Source organism: Notolabrus celidotus, chromosome 11 (assembly GCF_009762535.1).
Source record: "Notolabrus celidotus isolate fNotCel1 chromosome 11, fNotCel1.pri, whole genome shotgun sequence".
Classification (NCBI taxonomy): Eukaryota; Metazoa; Chordata; class Actinopteri; order Labriformes; family Labridae; genus Notolabrus; species Notolabrus celidotus.
The window spans coordinates 9,719,314-9,732,287 of NC_048282.1; the positions used below are offsets into that span (position 1 = coordinate 9,719,314).

The window sequence follows — 12,974 nt, forward strand, 5'->3', positions numbered from 1 at the left end:
TGTTTCTGAAGCGCTGTTTTGAAGCCAATCTTCTGTCGAGCTAGTGTGAGGTAAAGAGGCTGTCTTTGAGCCTCCTCTCTAAAAGCTACAATGTTCCCGCCTGTCAATCAAGTCAGCTGTGTCTCTCATAATGGAAAACTCGTAATCTTAATATCTTCTAAATTGCTACGCTCTGTGTGTGCCGATCGAGAAATTAGCTATCCAGACTACACTCGTTTTTTGTACCAGGCTGTAAACGTGTTTATTTTTTCTGCTGTAAAGATCGGCTTTTTTGAATTGGTGTATATGTGGTTTCCGGTACTTCTGGAGCCAGCCTCAAGGGGACACTTGAGAAACTGCAGTTGTTAAAACTTCCACATTGGCTTCAGTTCTTGCGGCCGGAGGTTGCCGCTTTGTCGCTATGCTACAGCTTAGATACAAAACATGACCAGCATTTCAGGCATAAAAAACAATATTGGTAATTCATTTAACAAACCATCTGGTGCTGACTGGCCGGGTCACGGCGTCTAATCATTTAGTTGACTAAACTCATATCCTGAGTCAAGATGCCAAAATAGTTTCACTGTTCGATGTGGTGCACTTTTACAAAACCACTCAGAAGAGAAGGAGGTATTACTATTTGACTGTACGAACACTATATGAAGGCAGTGCTGACCAACATTTGTAACTGAGCCTCTGGTTTGTGGAGAGTTTGCAACACAGCCTCTGATTGGGCAACAGACTAATGGCTGTTAAAACAGATCACTGATCACAAACACTGAGCATAAACATCTAATACTCAAAGTTTTTCCATACTTTCTGTCAGGATAACAAATAAAAAAATGTGGTTTGATATTCTCCGTAGCATCATTTAGCTTTAAAGATCTACTTACCGTTAATAACGGGTGTGAAGACAGCCATGCCCTTAAAGTTGGGATCACTCACTGTCTTGTCCAGGATAAGGCCTCCAAAACTGGAAAGCATAAACACAGAGGAAATGAGAAGAACGGCGTGCTGTCCCTGCCAGGAGAAAGCTTTCAGCTACGAGCTAATCCTGTTTCCATGGATCGAATTAGCGATTCAGAGCGCTGACTGATTTTTCTCATTAAACACTTTACAACCTGGATGGATTAGCCTGCCAGACTAATCTGCAGTGATAACTTAGTTTAGTCCTTATTTAATTACAAACTGCTTGAGTAATAATTGAAAACATTTGTTCACAATGATTGCTCAAACAAAACATAGTTTTAAAGTGACAAAGTGCACTGAGTTAATCTGTAACAAACTTTCATTATAAATATGATCATAATCATAAACAGGGACTCAAACTGGAGCAGAACTTTACCTGCTAATGGACATGGCCACTATGACAGGCTGCCACCCTGAGCGCAGAACCTCCTTGATCTGAGGACTCTGTCGGGCCACCAGTACCCACAGCGGGATCAGAGCCAGGAAGACCAGACACACCAGGGGGGACAGGTACCAAACATCTGAGGGACAGGAGCAGGTAGAGGAGAAGAGGAAACAAACAGATGTATCTTGAACATCCTTCATACTGATGGTTTCTTTCATTAGCTGACACTCTGCAATGCAACAATATATGACGTAAATCTGTTTCCTTTGATGCTTCAGGGAAAATGACTTCACAGAGAGGCTTTGAGTGAAACAGCTGCAAACATTAGCTCAGCTAGTTTTAAGGTTAAGATTTAGGGTTAAGCTTTATTGGGTTTTTAATGGGACAGTAGTTTTCAGAGGAGGTCTTCTCCTCTCCAGTACAAACAGACCCATTTATTAAAAGTGGTAGAGCCTGACTTTAAAACACAGAGACTCTCTGATGCTCTCCTGCAGAAACAGATAGAGAGGATTTCCACAAAAACATTCTCCTTGGGGAAAAGATTTTGTCCAAGACTTAAGTGGTTTTGTATTTTTCAGTCCTGACTAAATGTCAAACTGGATGATTAAAAATGTATATAAATCACTGTATTTATTCTCTGTATGTATTTGCTTATTGTTTAGAAAGAGTTAAACCACAGCAATACCATTCTATATCAATAATATAGATACAGGGAAAGTAGTAAACAGCTGTAATCTCCTCAATCCTGGAATCAAACCATACCTTGAATATAGCTGAGTATGAAACACAGGTGATATACACTACCAGTCAAAAGTTTGGACACACCTTCTCATTCAATGTTTATTATTTATTTTAATTATTTCCAACATTGTAGATTAATACTGAAGACATCAAAACTATGAAATAATCTGGTTTTATCATAATCTGGATTACAACAGAAGTCAAATAGAGTTATCCATTGTGTACCAACCCTACCTCTGAACAACACAACTGATGGTCTCAAACACATTAAAACTTTCCTTTTTGACAAAGCTTATAGTTAGAGCTGGATCAGGCTTGGACCAGCTTTTGTCATGCTGCCTGCTATAGGCCTAGACTGCCGGGGGAACTGGCACACTGACACACTGGGATCCTAGCTCACCCCCTTCCCCCCAACCCCTTCATCACTTACTTTAACTCTGCCTGTCCCATTAAAGTTACTAACCATAGACCTTTCTGGAGTCCCTGAGCTCCATTGTCTCCTAGATTCCTCTGAGCTGCCGTAGACGTGCTCCTGCTGCGGACGATCTGGACTCCAGCTGATACGGACGTGCTGGACTCCAGTGGCAACAGCTTCTACGACTCGTCTCATCACTATCACTTCTCTCTCTTACTCCCCTCTATCTGTCTTTCCAGACCCAACTCGGTCGAGGCATGATGGCTGTCTAACATGAGTCTGGTTCTGCCTGAGGTTTCTGCCTGTTAAAAGGAAGTTTTTCCTCACCACTGTAACTAGCTAAATACTGCGATGTGCAATGCTCATGATGGATTAAGGTGGGGTCAGACTGAGTCTTACCCTGTCTTGAAGTTGGGTCTCTGTTCATAATTTGACATAGAGTGGTCTAGACCTCCTATGTTTGTAAAAGCGTCTTGAGATAACGTTTGTTGTGATTTTGGCGCTATACAAATAAAGATTGATTGATTGATTGATTGATTGATTGATTGATTGACATTAAGAAGGCAAGTCATTCTACAAATGAACTCTTGACAAGGCTCATGTTAATTAGAAACCATTCCAGGAGACCACTTCATGAAGCAGACTGAGACAATACCAAGAGTGTGCAAAGCTGTCATGAAGGAAAAGGGGGCTACTTTAAAGAATCTAAAATATAAAACATATTCTGCTTTGTTGAACACTTTTCTGTTAATTAAATATTTCCATATATGTCATTTCATAGTTTTGATGTCTTCAGTATTATTCTACAGTGTTTACAATAATTAAAATAAATACAAACCCTTGAATGAGAAGGTGTGTCCAAACTTTTGGTAGTGTAAAGGGTCATTATTATTTTTTTAAGTCATATTTTGGGGGCTTTTACACCTTTATTGACAGAGGAGAGGGCAGTGGATAGCATAGGAAATGGGGAAAGAGTGGGGGAATGACATGCAGGAAAATGGCCGCAGGCTGGAAAGGAACCTGGGCCGCTTGCTACATGGGCGCACAACTTAACTCTTAGGCTAAGTCTGCGCCCTAAAGGGTTAATTGAATAAGAATCTATCTGAACTTCTCTTTAATAAAGTCTCTAACAAAACATTTACAAACTAAGTTTTGATGTGTAGTATTTGAGTGGGCTTTGTGCTTTTATAAGTTTCATGTCCTTTAAGCATGTGTGAATGAACTTTGGGTTTGGGACAAGTTTTAGCTTACGTCTGTCTGCTGGGTCTATATTTAAAATACTCATCACTTAAAACCCATTCACACAGGTGGACACATTTTAACAACAGGGACATTGGAGCAAAGAGGCACAAACTCCTTAACATTCACATTTACAGCACAGGCAGACTAGATCACTCACAAAGAGTATCTTAAAAAATAAAACTGAAAGTACAAAATAAATACCAGCTGATTCACACACAGACACAGACACAGACACAGACACACACACACACACACACACACAAAGCTGATGAGCTGTCTGAGAAAGTATAAATGAATTCTGCTGCCATCTTGTGTTCTGATTACCAAACTTGTGACTTGTTCCCAATCCTCTTGCTCAATTCACTCAACAGTATATTACTTAAAAACACATCAAACCATCGCTCCTGTACTCAGAGACAGTAAATACTCAAACTCATACCAACTCTTGTTGGAAAATGTTGAATCGTGGTTTGTGCATACCTGGTTTAGAAGTCTAAATGTGAGTTCTGATCTCCCTCCCTCCCTCCCTCCCCCCCTCCCCCCCCTCCCTCCCTCCCTCAGCAGTGTCTCTGTGACGCCTCACCCATGTACTCGTAGAGCGTGCTGCTGACCCCGGCCAGCAGGGACAGGGTGATCAGATCCCCCAGACTGGCAGCGATGGGGGTGGCCACATTGTCGGGGTTGATCCCCACCTTCCTGGAGCCGATGATCACTCCGATCATCACCAGGCCTGCAGAGGAGGGGAGAGAAATTAGGTAATTTGAAAATAGGATGGCGAAAAGGGCAACACTTTCAACAAACAGGATGACAGGAGGGAAATAGGTGAAGAAAATGAACTGTGTCCAAGTTTTAGAAAGTAATCCAGCCTGACAGAGGGGAACTTGCTTTATAGGCATTTAAATGATGAAAACAAACTTCATCTATAAACAGACAACAAAAGAAATTCAAGAAATAAATTAGAACTGTCAGAGTAAAGCGAGGACACAGAGGGAAGTGGTTACTCCGACTGTGTTTTCACTCTCAGAAACACAGAAACCGGCAGCGCTTCAGTCGCCTAAAGCTTCATGTCTTCCAAACACTCAAACATTTATGATAAAATGAATTATGGATTATGCAGTTGAGACATGAGAGGACAGGGTTACGTGGGGACCGATGCACCTGCTGCTTTGTCTGTGTGCTTAACTGGATTGTGTGTTTCTCCCTGTTTTCAAGTCAGGGACGTCAGGGAGCAGATCTGATGGTGGTGTCCACCTCCTCATCTTACTCTCTTCATAAAGTGAACAAAGATACTCGAAGGGAAAAGGCATAAAAGTCTATTTCTAGTCGGGCCAAAAATAAAAATGCTGTGGAATTATCTGAGGAAATTCACCTCCTGGGTGACTTCTTCGATCACAAATATTGGTTTCTTCTCAGATTCCAGGCCCTCATCAACAAAGTGGTGAAAATATAAATAAAATAAACACTATTTAAAGATGAAAAAGATGCTAAAAGAACTGATTCAGGCTCTGAGATGTCAGCTCATCCAAAACTCATCTGCTCCTCTCTCAACGGGGACCAAGAGCAGAGAGAACATCGGTCCTGAGCTGCTCCCTGCACAGACTTCCTTTAACTTGCAGCATTTATTGAAACACCCCTCTCCTTCTTTTCAAAGCTCTTAATGGGCTTAGACCAAGTTACATTGTGATGTCAATTCTCAGAGTGTCTTCACATACTGCATACTTTTACACTCCTGTGCAAATTAAAGCTCACGCAAAGAGTTAAGCTTTAGTCAAACTTGAACAATGATCACAGTGTGTTGAGGTCTGCTTTGATGTGGACTAACTTGAAGTAACACGTGCATTGTGCAGAACTGTCAAGCAGAAGTTGCAGAGTGCACACTCAGCTTTGATGAAATGAAAAGATCTCTGAGCATTACTTTTTAAAGTAACATCATCTTTCTTCCAAACATTAGAATAGGTGTGATTTTCTTATGTTAAGAAGTTGTAGCCTGAACTTGTAAACAATCAGAAACTATTGTGAGATGTGAGGTTAAGTTCAATACAGAAGAGAATCGATGTGGGACTCGTTCTTTAAGTATCTACAGGAGCTGGACTTCTCTGAGATCCCTGATTAGGTGATTAGCAATTTGGCAATTTTCGAAAGTGATGTTGAGGACGGCAGACTGACCAATAACATTTATTATTTTTATCATCATCATTATTATTATTATTATTATTATTATTATTATTATTATTATTATTATTATTATTATTATTATTTATTTCAATGTATTTAAATTTATTTTATTTTAGTATTTATTCATTTACTTATGTATTATTTACTACTTATTTAGCTATTTATTCATAGATATTTTAATTTGTATACAATCCTCTATTTAATTCAAATTGTAATATAATTTGTCCCTGATTAGGTGATTACCCATATTGGCAATTTTCGAAAGTGATGTTAGGGGCAGCAGACTGACCAATAACATTTTTTTTCAAAATTATTACTATCATTTTTTTATTTTTTTTATTTTATTTAATTTATTTTAGTATTTATTTATTTATTCACTTATTTATTTATGAACTACTTATTTAGCTATTTATTCATACATATTTTAATTGTATACAATCCTCTATATAAATTAAATTTTAATATAATCTGTACTACTATTATTATTATTGTTGTTGTTATTATTGTGTATCACTCTGTCCGTGTACTGTCTTTTTTTTTGTGTTGTTCACATTTAACAAAATGTCAATAAACAGATGTTTAAATAACAAAATAGAGAAGAGAATCTCTTGTAACGCACCCAAAGAAAGAGCAGCTACAAACGCAGTGGTGATGCTGCTGGCACACAGAACAGATGCCTGGTCCAGTTCGATTCCCCCTCGAGAAATCGCTCCTAAACACACGGCAGCCACTGCAGCGAGGAAACCCACCACTGTCGCCTGAACCTGCAGGGGAGGAGAACACAGGAGAGAAAAGAGTGAGGAAGGGACAGTCTCAAACCTGTAAACACAGTCAGTAGTTAACTGTAGTTTAAAGCTGTCAACAGGAACATCTCTGAGGTTATTTGGGATGTATACTCATATATCTGAAAACATTATCTAGATGTAAATCCTGGCTGTCTTTTTAACACCAGTTTCAGTGAGTTCAGTCAGATCACAGTGAGCTTGTTACCTGTATGAGGGCCAGATTGCTGCACACCATGGTCCACTGTTTATCAGGGTCGTCCATTTGGCCGGTGTTGGCCTGAAAGTGTGAAGATAGCACCGGTTAATCTTACAGCGTAGAGGGGGGATTCATTTCCTTTCATTCATATTGTTTTAAAAAATGTGACAGACAAGAAGACAAAGGTCTGAAATAGAGGTTAAAGCCTCTGATATCCCAAATCAACCAAAACATTTGAACTATGATATTTATAGTCATATGTACACACTATTATACATATAAAAATATTAGGATTGAACTTTATTGAATTCTTGAAATATTCTCAGTCTAGTTTTTGATAACGTTCCGACACTAGCATTAAGTGGCAGGGTTTACTTGGATATTTATGACGAAATAAATATCTAACCAATAATAGAGGAAACACGAGGTCACGCCCACACATGTTCAACACAACTGCTCCGCTCCTGCTCAGTTCATCTCCTAACGTTTGAGCAAACTCCTCTCTTTGTCGCATTTGATGTTAGCTTGTTTGCTAATCACGTACTGCCTGTTATCTGTCTGTATAGCTGTCTCTCTGCTCTTTGCACCGCTGTGATCGTGTATCCCTGGTTACACATCCACCGGTGAAGGTAACCGCTTGCTGTAATTTTCAAACTGCGGTGGATTTGGGGAAACATTGGGCCGTGTAGTGCAGTGACTAAAGCAGTGGCGCATATGCTTGGCTCATTTCCCAGGACCGGTTCACTAACTTTCCCCTTAACAGCTCAGAGGTTAGCTAAACTTCTAGGTCTGACACCCGCAGGCCTGCTCTGCGTTCTTGCACTTCAGCCTCTGCTGCTCAAGGCATCATGTTCCTGATGCCATGCACGTGGAGACTACATAGCATTTAAAGTAATAAATGATGTAAGTATTTTGTAACTCAGCACTCACAGACCATCATTTTCAGATGCTGGAATTTTTATGTCTTAAGATTTGGGGTCAGATGGCTAATACATGCAGGCTGTGAACTCTCTCTTGACCTGTCAATCAAAGAGTTGACGGCCACGCCCACACAGTCCTGAGAACTGTTTTTTCAGAGTTATGGATGTTTATTTTCACTCAGATTTTTGTTGATGCCTAATAACACATTCAATTTTGATATTCTTTATGAATTGTAAATATTCAAAGTCACATTTCAAGAGGCTTTAACCCTCCTGTTTTAAATTTACTAACATCTCTGATCTTTGGGGTCAATTTGACCCCAGCAATTTAAACCGCTAGAAACGGATTGTTACCCAGGTTTATGTGTCAGGTACTTTATGTTTCTTTGTTGACTACCTAATTAGCCCTTTAAATAAAATATATTTTAACCATAAACACAATTTAAAGCATTTAGAATGACTATATTTGTAAAACAGAACATCAAACTGCTGCATGTTTGCCATGCTCTTGTCAGCACTGCCTTGTGTCTATGTTATCAAGACATATGACACAGGACACGTCATTGAATGTCTTTAGAGACATGGTGGCCTGAAATTTTATATCTCAATATAAAGGTTGGCAGGTCGATCCCAGCTCCTGCAGTCACATGCAGAAGTGTCCTTAGTTATGGTGACCTCATATCATCCAAACAACCAAAACAAATGTGTGTAAAATGTTGATATGTCTAACAGCTAAAACAGCCTGGGGTCAAATTGACCCCAATGAACACCGATACATAATTTTTAACTTTAACAGGAAATTAGAACATATCAACATTTAATTTGACGTTTTCCCAGTTGTCCCCATTAAATTAAGAGAATTCATGAAATATGAAGCCCAAAAAATGATGTTGGTCATTAATTTAGAGACGTTAAACATTGAATGGGGTCCAATTGACCCCAAGGTTTATAGGAGGGTTAAAAGTTAAATAGGTCGTGCAGATACCAACTTGAAAGTATTAAGGGAAAAGTTCAGGTCAAAAATTGTAACTTACCAGGATTAGGAAAAACATGCTGATGTATTTGACACTGTTAGCACTTTTAATTGTTCAGCTAACATTCAATAGTTAGCTGACTGAGCTACAGCATGAAAACAACCAATCTAGAAATGGTAGCGGGTTCTGTACATTGTTGAGTGTCAGGTGGTCCATGCATCAGACCCAACAGAAACACATTTTGACTCTTCAGTACTTTCTTTAACAAACAGAGACTTATTTATAGTTGTCTCAATATTAACACTACCTGTTAACTTGAGTCAGCCTATTCATTCCTAAATGAAGTACTCCATTTTCTACAAACTTGTATTTATTCAAAGGTATGAGTAACAAAAATAAAAATATTTACAGTGTAATCCTATTTAAATTTCACATCAAATAAAGTTGTTTTCAGCCTCGTCTAGCATGCTCCCTTTGTTAGGTATGTATACGCATATTTGAGATACCAAAAACTTCATAAAATGCAGACTTCTATCATCGGAAGTAGTCAGTTTATTTTTAAAATCCCCCTGATCATCCTCCCTGTGCTTCCCTGCTGGTTCAATTGTTAAAATGTCACTGCGTCTAAAAGAATGTTAGCACGACCTAGAACTCTGAACCATAAAAACACACACACACAGGATACAGACACAAAAACCTTCAGACTGTAAAGGTGCTGCTCACAACAAAGAACCGTGGTAATGATCTTAATGTCATTCTGAATAATTCAACATGTTGCATTACACATGTCTGTGTCTCATATCACTTCCTGAAACCATTCAGCAGATGAAGCAGGTTCCTACATCCTGTCCTGTATTTGTTATCAGCACCAATCTGACTGATCTGTGTTTGATAGCAGCTTTTAGATGGTGATGTATCAGAGCATGGTTCTAAATGTGGTTTTCTTATGTTTCGGCCTGATAGATTGTGTGTCTGTTTATGTAAATGAAGGCAGCAATGATGTGGGTTTTTTTGGACACTCCCCCTGACCTTTTATGGGGAATGAAATGCAAATACATGTGCTTATGATTAAGAGGTATTTATTCATCTATTCAATTATTATTATTATTATTATTATTATTATTATTATTATTGATATACATATGTATACCTATATATATATATACTGTATATATATCATGTATATCATATATCATTTATTTGTTTATTTAGTTATTATTATTTGACTATTATTATTATTTTTCCATTACATTATAATAAACAATATAATTACTACTGTTATAATATGAATTTATAATTATTATTTATTACTATTTTTATTCATATTATTATTACCATTTTATTATTGGTATTATAGGGATTATATCAATTGTTCTGGTGTTTTTATTTATTCATTTTCATTTTACTGGAGTTTCTTACTTTTTATGTTTTACCGAACCATCAAGACACACACAGACACAGATACACACACACACACACACACACACACACACACACACAGACACACACACACAAACACACGCACACGCACACGCACACGCAAGCACAAGCACAAGCACAAGTCATTGGAATTTTCCGAAATTTGGAATCTGTGTCTGTCACCATTGTTTTTGTCCCCCTATGTTATTGTGTTTGTGTCTTCATTTGTCTTTTTTCTTGCAAATAAAAAATTTAAAAGTAAGAAAAAAATGAAAAAGTCTTACAGCAGTGGAGAGGCGAGCAGCCAGGGTCATCTCCAGGTTCCCTTTGAGTCCGACCAGTGCAGGCACCAGGATGAACACTTCTGTGATCACCTTAAACACCTCCCAGTGCTGAAAGACACACAACAAAAATTATGAATACTTCACAAAATTACACATTCAAACACTGAAAATATTTCCATCTTAACACCAACTTAATTAAACCCAGGGATGCCGTCTCCACCTGCACACATGAACTCTCTGCACCTTGTCTCTGACTGATGTACTTAAATAAGCACATCACATATTCTAGACTAACCCAGTAGCCTACTTTTCCTGCTTCCACATCTCTGAGCATCGTCTGAAGCCACGCTATACCGTGCAAGTTCAGTGAGTTTGCAAGTCGTACAGTTCACAGAGTCTGCATCATATTTTCTGACTACAACTCCAGTTGGCAGGTCCAGGACGGCTTAGATCTTTAAATAGATGCATGCATAAAAAATAAAAAAAAAACAAGGCAGCTGCCAAGAGTGGAGTGATGTGGAGCAGTGGAAGGTAGAGAGGGAATTAAAGATGAGAGGAGGTAGTGACAGAGCAGGCCAGATAAGGAGGAAGAACAGAGGAGGAGAGAAGGGAAAGAGTTTGATAAGGAATAGTTTGATGCTGCAGCAGTGATAGAAATTGACACCAGGGGAACATAGGTGAATACTTTATATTATTTAAATCAAGGCTACAGAACAGAATGTGCTCATTTAAGATAACACAGTGACTAAACATTATGCATTGTGTAAAGAATTGTATTTGTTCAGCCAGCTAGACGAACACTGTGTCAGACAGTGGCTTTGTTCTTTAGTGTTCATGACAAGATTAGTTTCTGCTGCTGCATTAACAGTAAAGCACAACAGGAAAGGAAAGAGGTAGAGCCAGATTAATATGCTCCTCAACCAGTCTGCTCAGCCAAGGGGATGCTATGATCAAGACTGCATAAAAAACAGCTTCACAAAAAGCACCACAGAGGAAGTTCAGTGTCCAGGCTCTGTTATAACAGCTCTAAGGTCACGTGGATGACAATTTTTTTTTATCTTATAGGAGTTCTGTTATTTTGACCACCTTTAAAGCCTCTAAGTGAGTGCAGTGAAGTAAAAAAAAAAACATTTAATGGAATTTCTGGTGGCTGATGGCAAGGAAATAATATAGGTCAAATTTCTACTGCAACTCTTTTAACGACTTTACTCGAAGACAATTTAATGTTTTTAACTTTCTGAAAAGTTCGCTTCTAACAGTAGGTTACATAGCGTACACTTATGTATCATAAATGAAGGCTGTTAAAGCTTCTGCAAGGAGTTTCTTTCTTGTTATAAAACAAAGTATAACTAGGATTGATGCCTCTTTACTGATTACAATAACAAAGAAGATAGCCATCATAAAGACTAGGACTGGGACTTCATTTTCAAATGTTCAAATATTCGTTCACTTATTCAAGTGAGTTGTAATACAGCATTCCCGCCAGACGATGGCTATAGAGCGTCTTAAAGCTGTTTGCTAACCACATTAAGTAACAGAAGGCCACGATGGATGCGGAGAACCCGCTTGGAGACAGAGAAGCGCACAGTACAGGAGAAGGAGAACAGAGCACAGAAAAAATAACTTGTCTCTCTGAACCAGATGAACGGCATGCACCCTCGTTGTCTGATATGTTCAATGAGATGCTTGATTTTAGTGAGGTTTGTACACTGTCAGAGCCATAAATGCAATGGTAGGGAGATCGGGGACAGTTGTAACATTTTGAACATTTCTGTCTATAACTTTGAACTCTTTTAACCCAGTGTGTTCAAACTGCTATACAAACTAGCTTCAAGTGTCTGCTATAAATGGCCTAGAAAATGCCTGTGCAACAAAAACAGAAAATGCATGGCCTACTCCCCACTAATAATTGGCATAGTAATTACTTTCGATTTTCAACCTTGGTTTCCTCATTTTCGGTTTTCGGTTTCAGCCAAGAATTTTCATTTCAATGCATCCCCAATTAAGACCATAACAGTTTTTTGAACCGAGCTGTAAACATTGCATTCTGCTGTAAAATGTGCATCATGGGTGGAAAATGAGCTTCTAGAGGAACTGCACTTTATTGCACTACCATATTCGCTTCATTCATCAACACCAGAGGTTTCTGCTTGCCTTAGACCTGCAGAACACACGGTTAGAATACATTCACTGAGCAAGAAGAAGCAAGGAGCAGCTAGCAGAGATGGAAATAGCATTTGACCTTTTGTAAAGACACTGTCGAGTGAAGCAAATGAAAAAATAACCAAGTATAAAGCTAAGGAAGCATGCTAACCAGCTAACCAGCTAGCCACCGCAATATGCTGTATAAATGTCAAGTACACAGTGAAGGAAGGAAGTGAAAATACTGTAGTTGAGCTGTTTAAGTTTATATCTGCAAAGCCCTTCTAAAAATAACATATGCATCAGATCTGCTAATTTCAGCTCTCTATAAAGTGTAAAAGTTTCTGT

The 12,974-nt window shown here is 38.6% G+C and overlaps 1 protein-coding gene across 4 annotated transcripts in view; it reads right to left on the minus strand.

Moving 5' to 3' along the window:
- LOC117821275 (solute carrier family 41 member 1-like) overlaps positions 1-12,974 on the minus strand; it is a 38,694-nt gene that overhangs the window by 11,029 nt on the left and 14,691 nt on the right. For all 4 annotated transcript variants that reach the window (XM_034695436.1, XM_034695434.1, XM_034695435.1 and 1 more), the window contains 6 exons: positions 10,485-10,592; positions 6,897-6,968; positions 6,526-6,670; positions 4,315-4,461; positions 1,325-1,469; positions 873-952 (listed from right to left, as the gene is read on the minus strand). In XM_034695436.1, the coding sequence (XP_034551327.1) occupies positions 873-952; positions 1,325-1,469; positions 4,315-4,461; positions 6,526-6,670; positions 6,897-6,968; positions 10,485-10,592 (697 nt within the window). The remainder of the gene's footprint in view (positions 1-872; positions 953-1,324; positions 1,470-4,314; positions 4,462-6,525; positions 6,671-6,896; positions 6,969-10,484; positions 10,593-12,974) is intronic.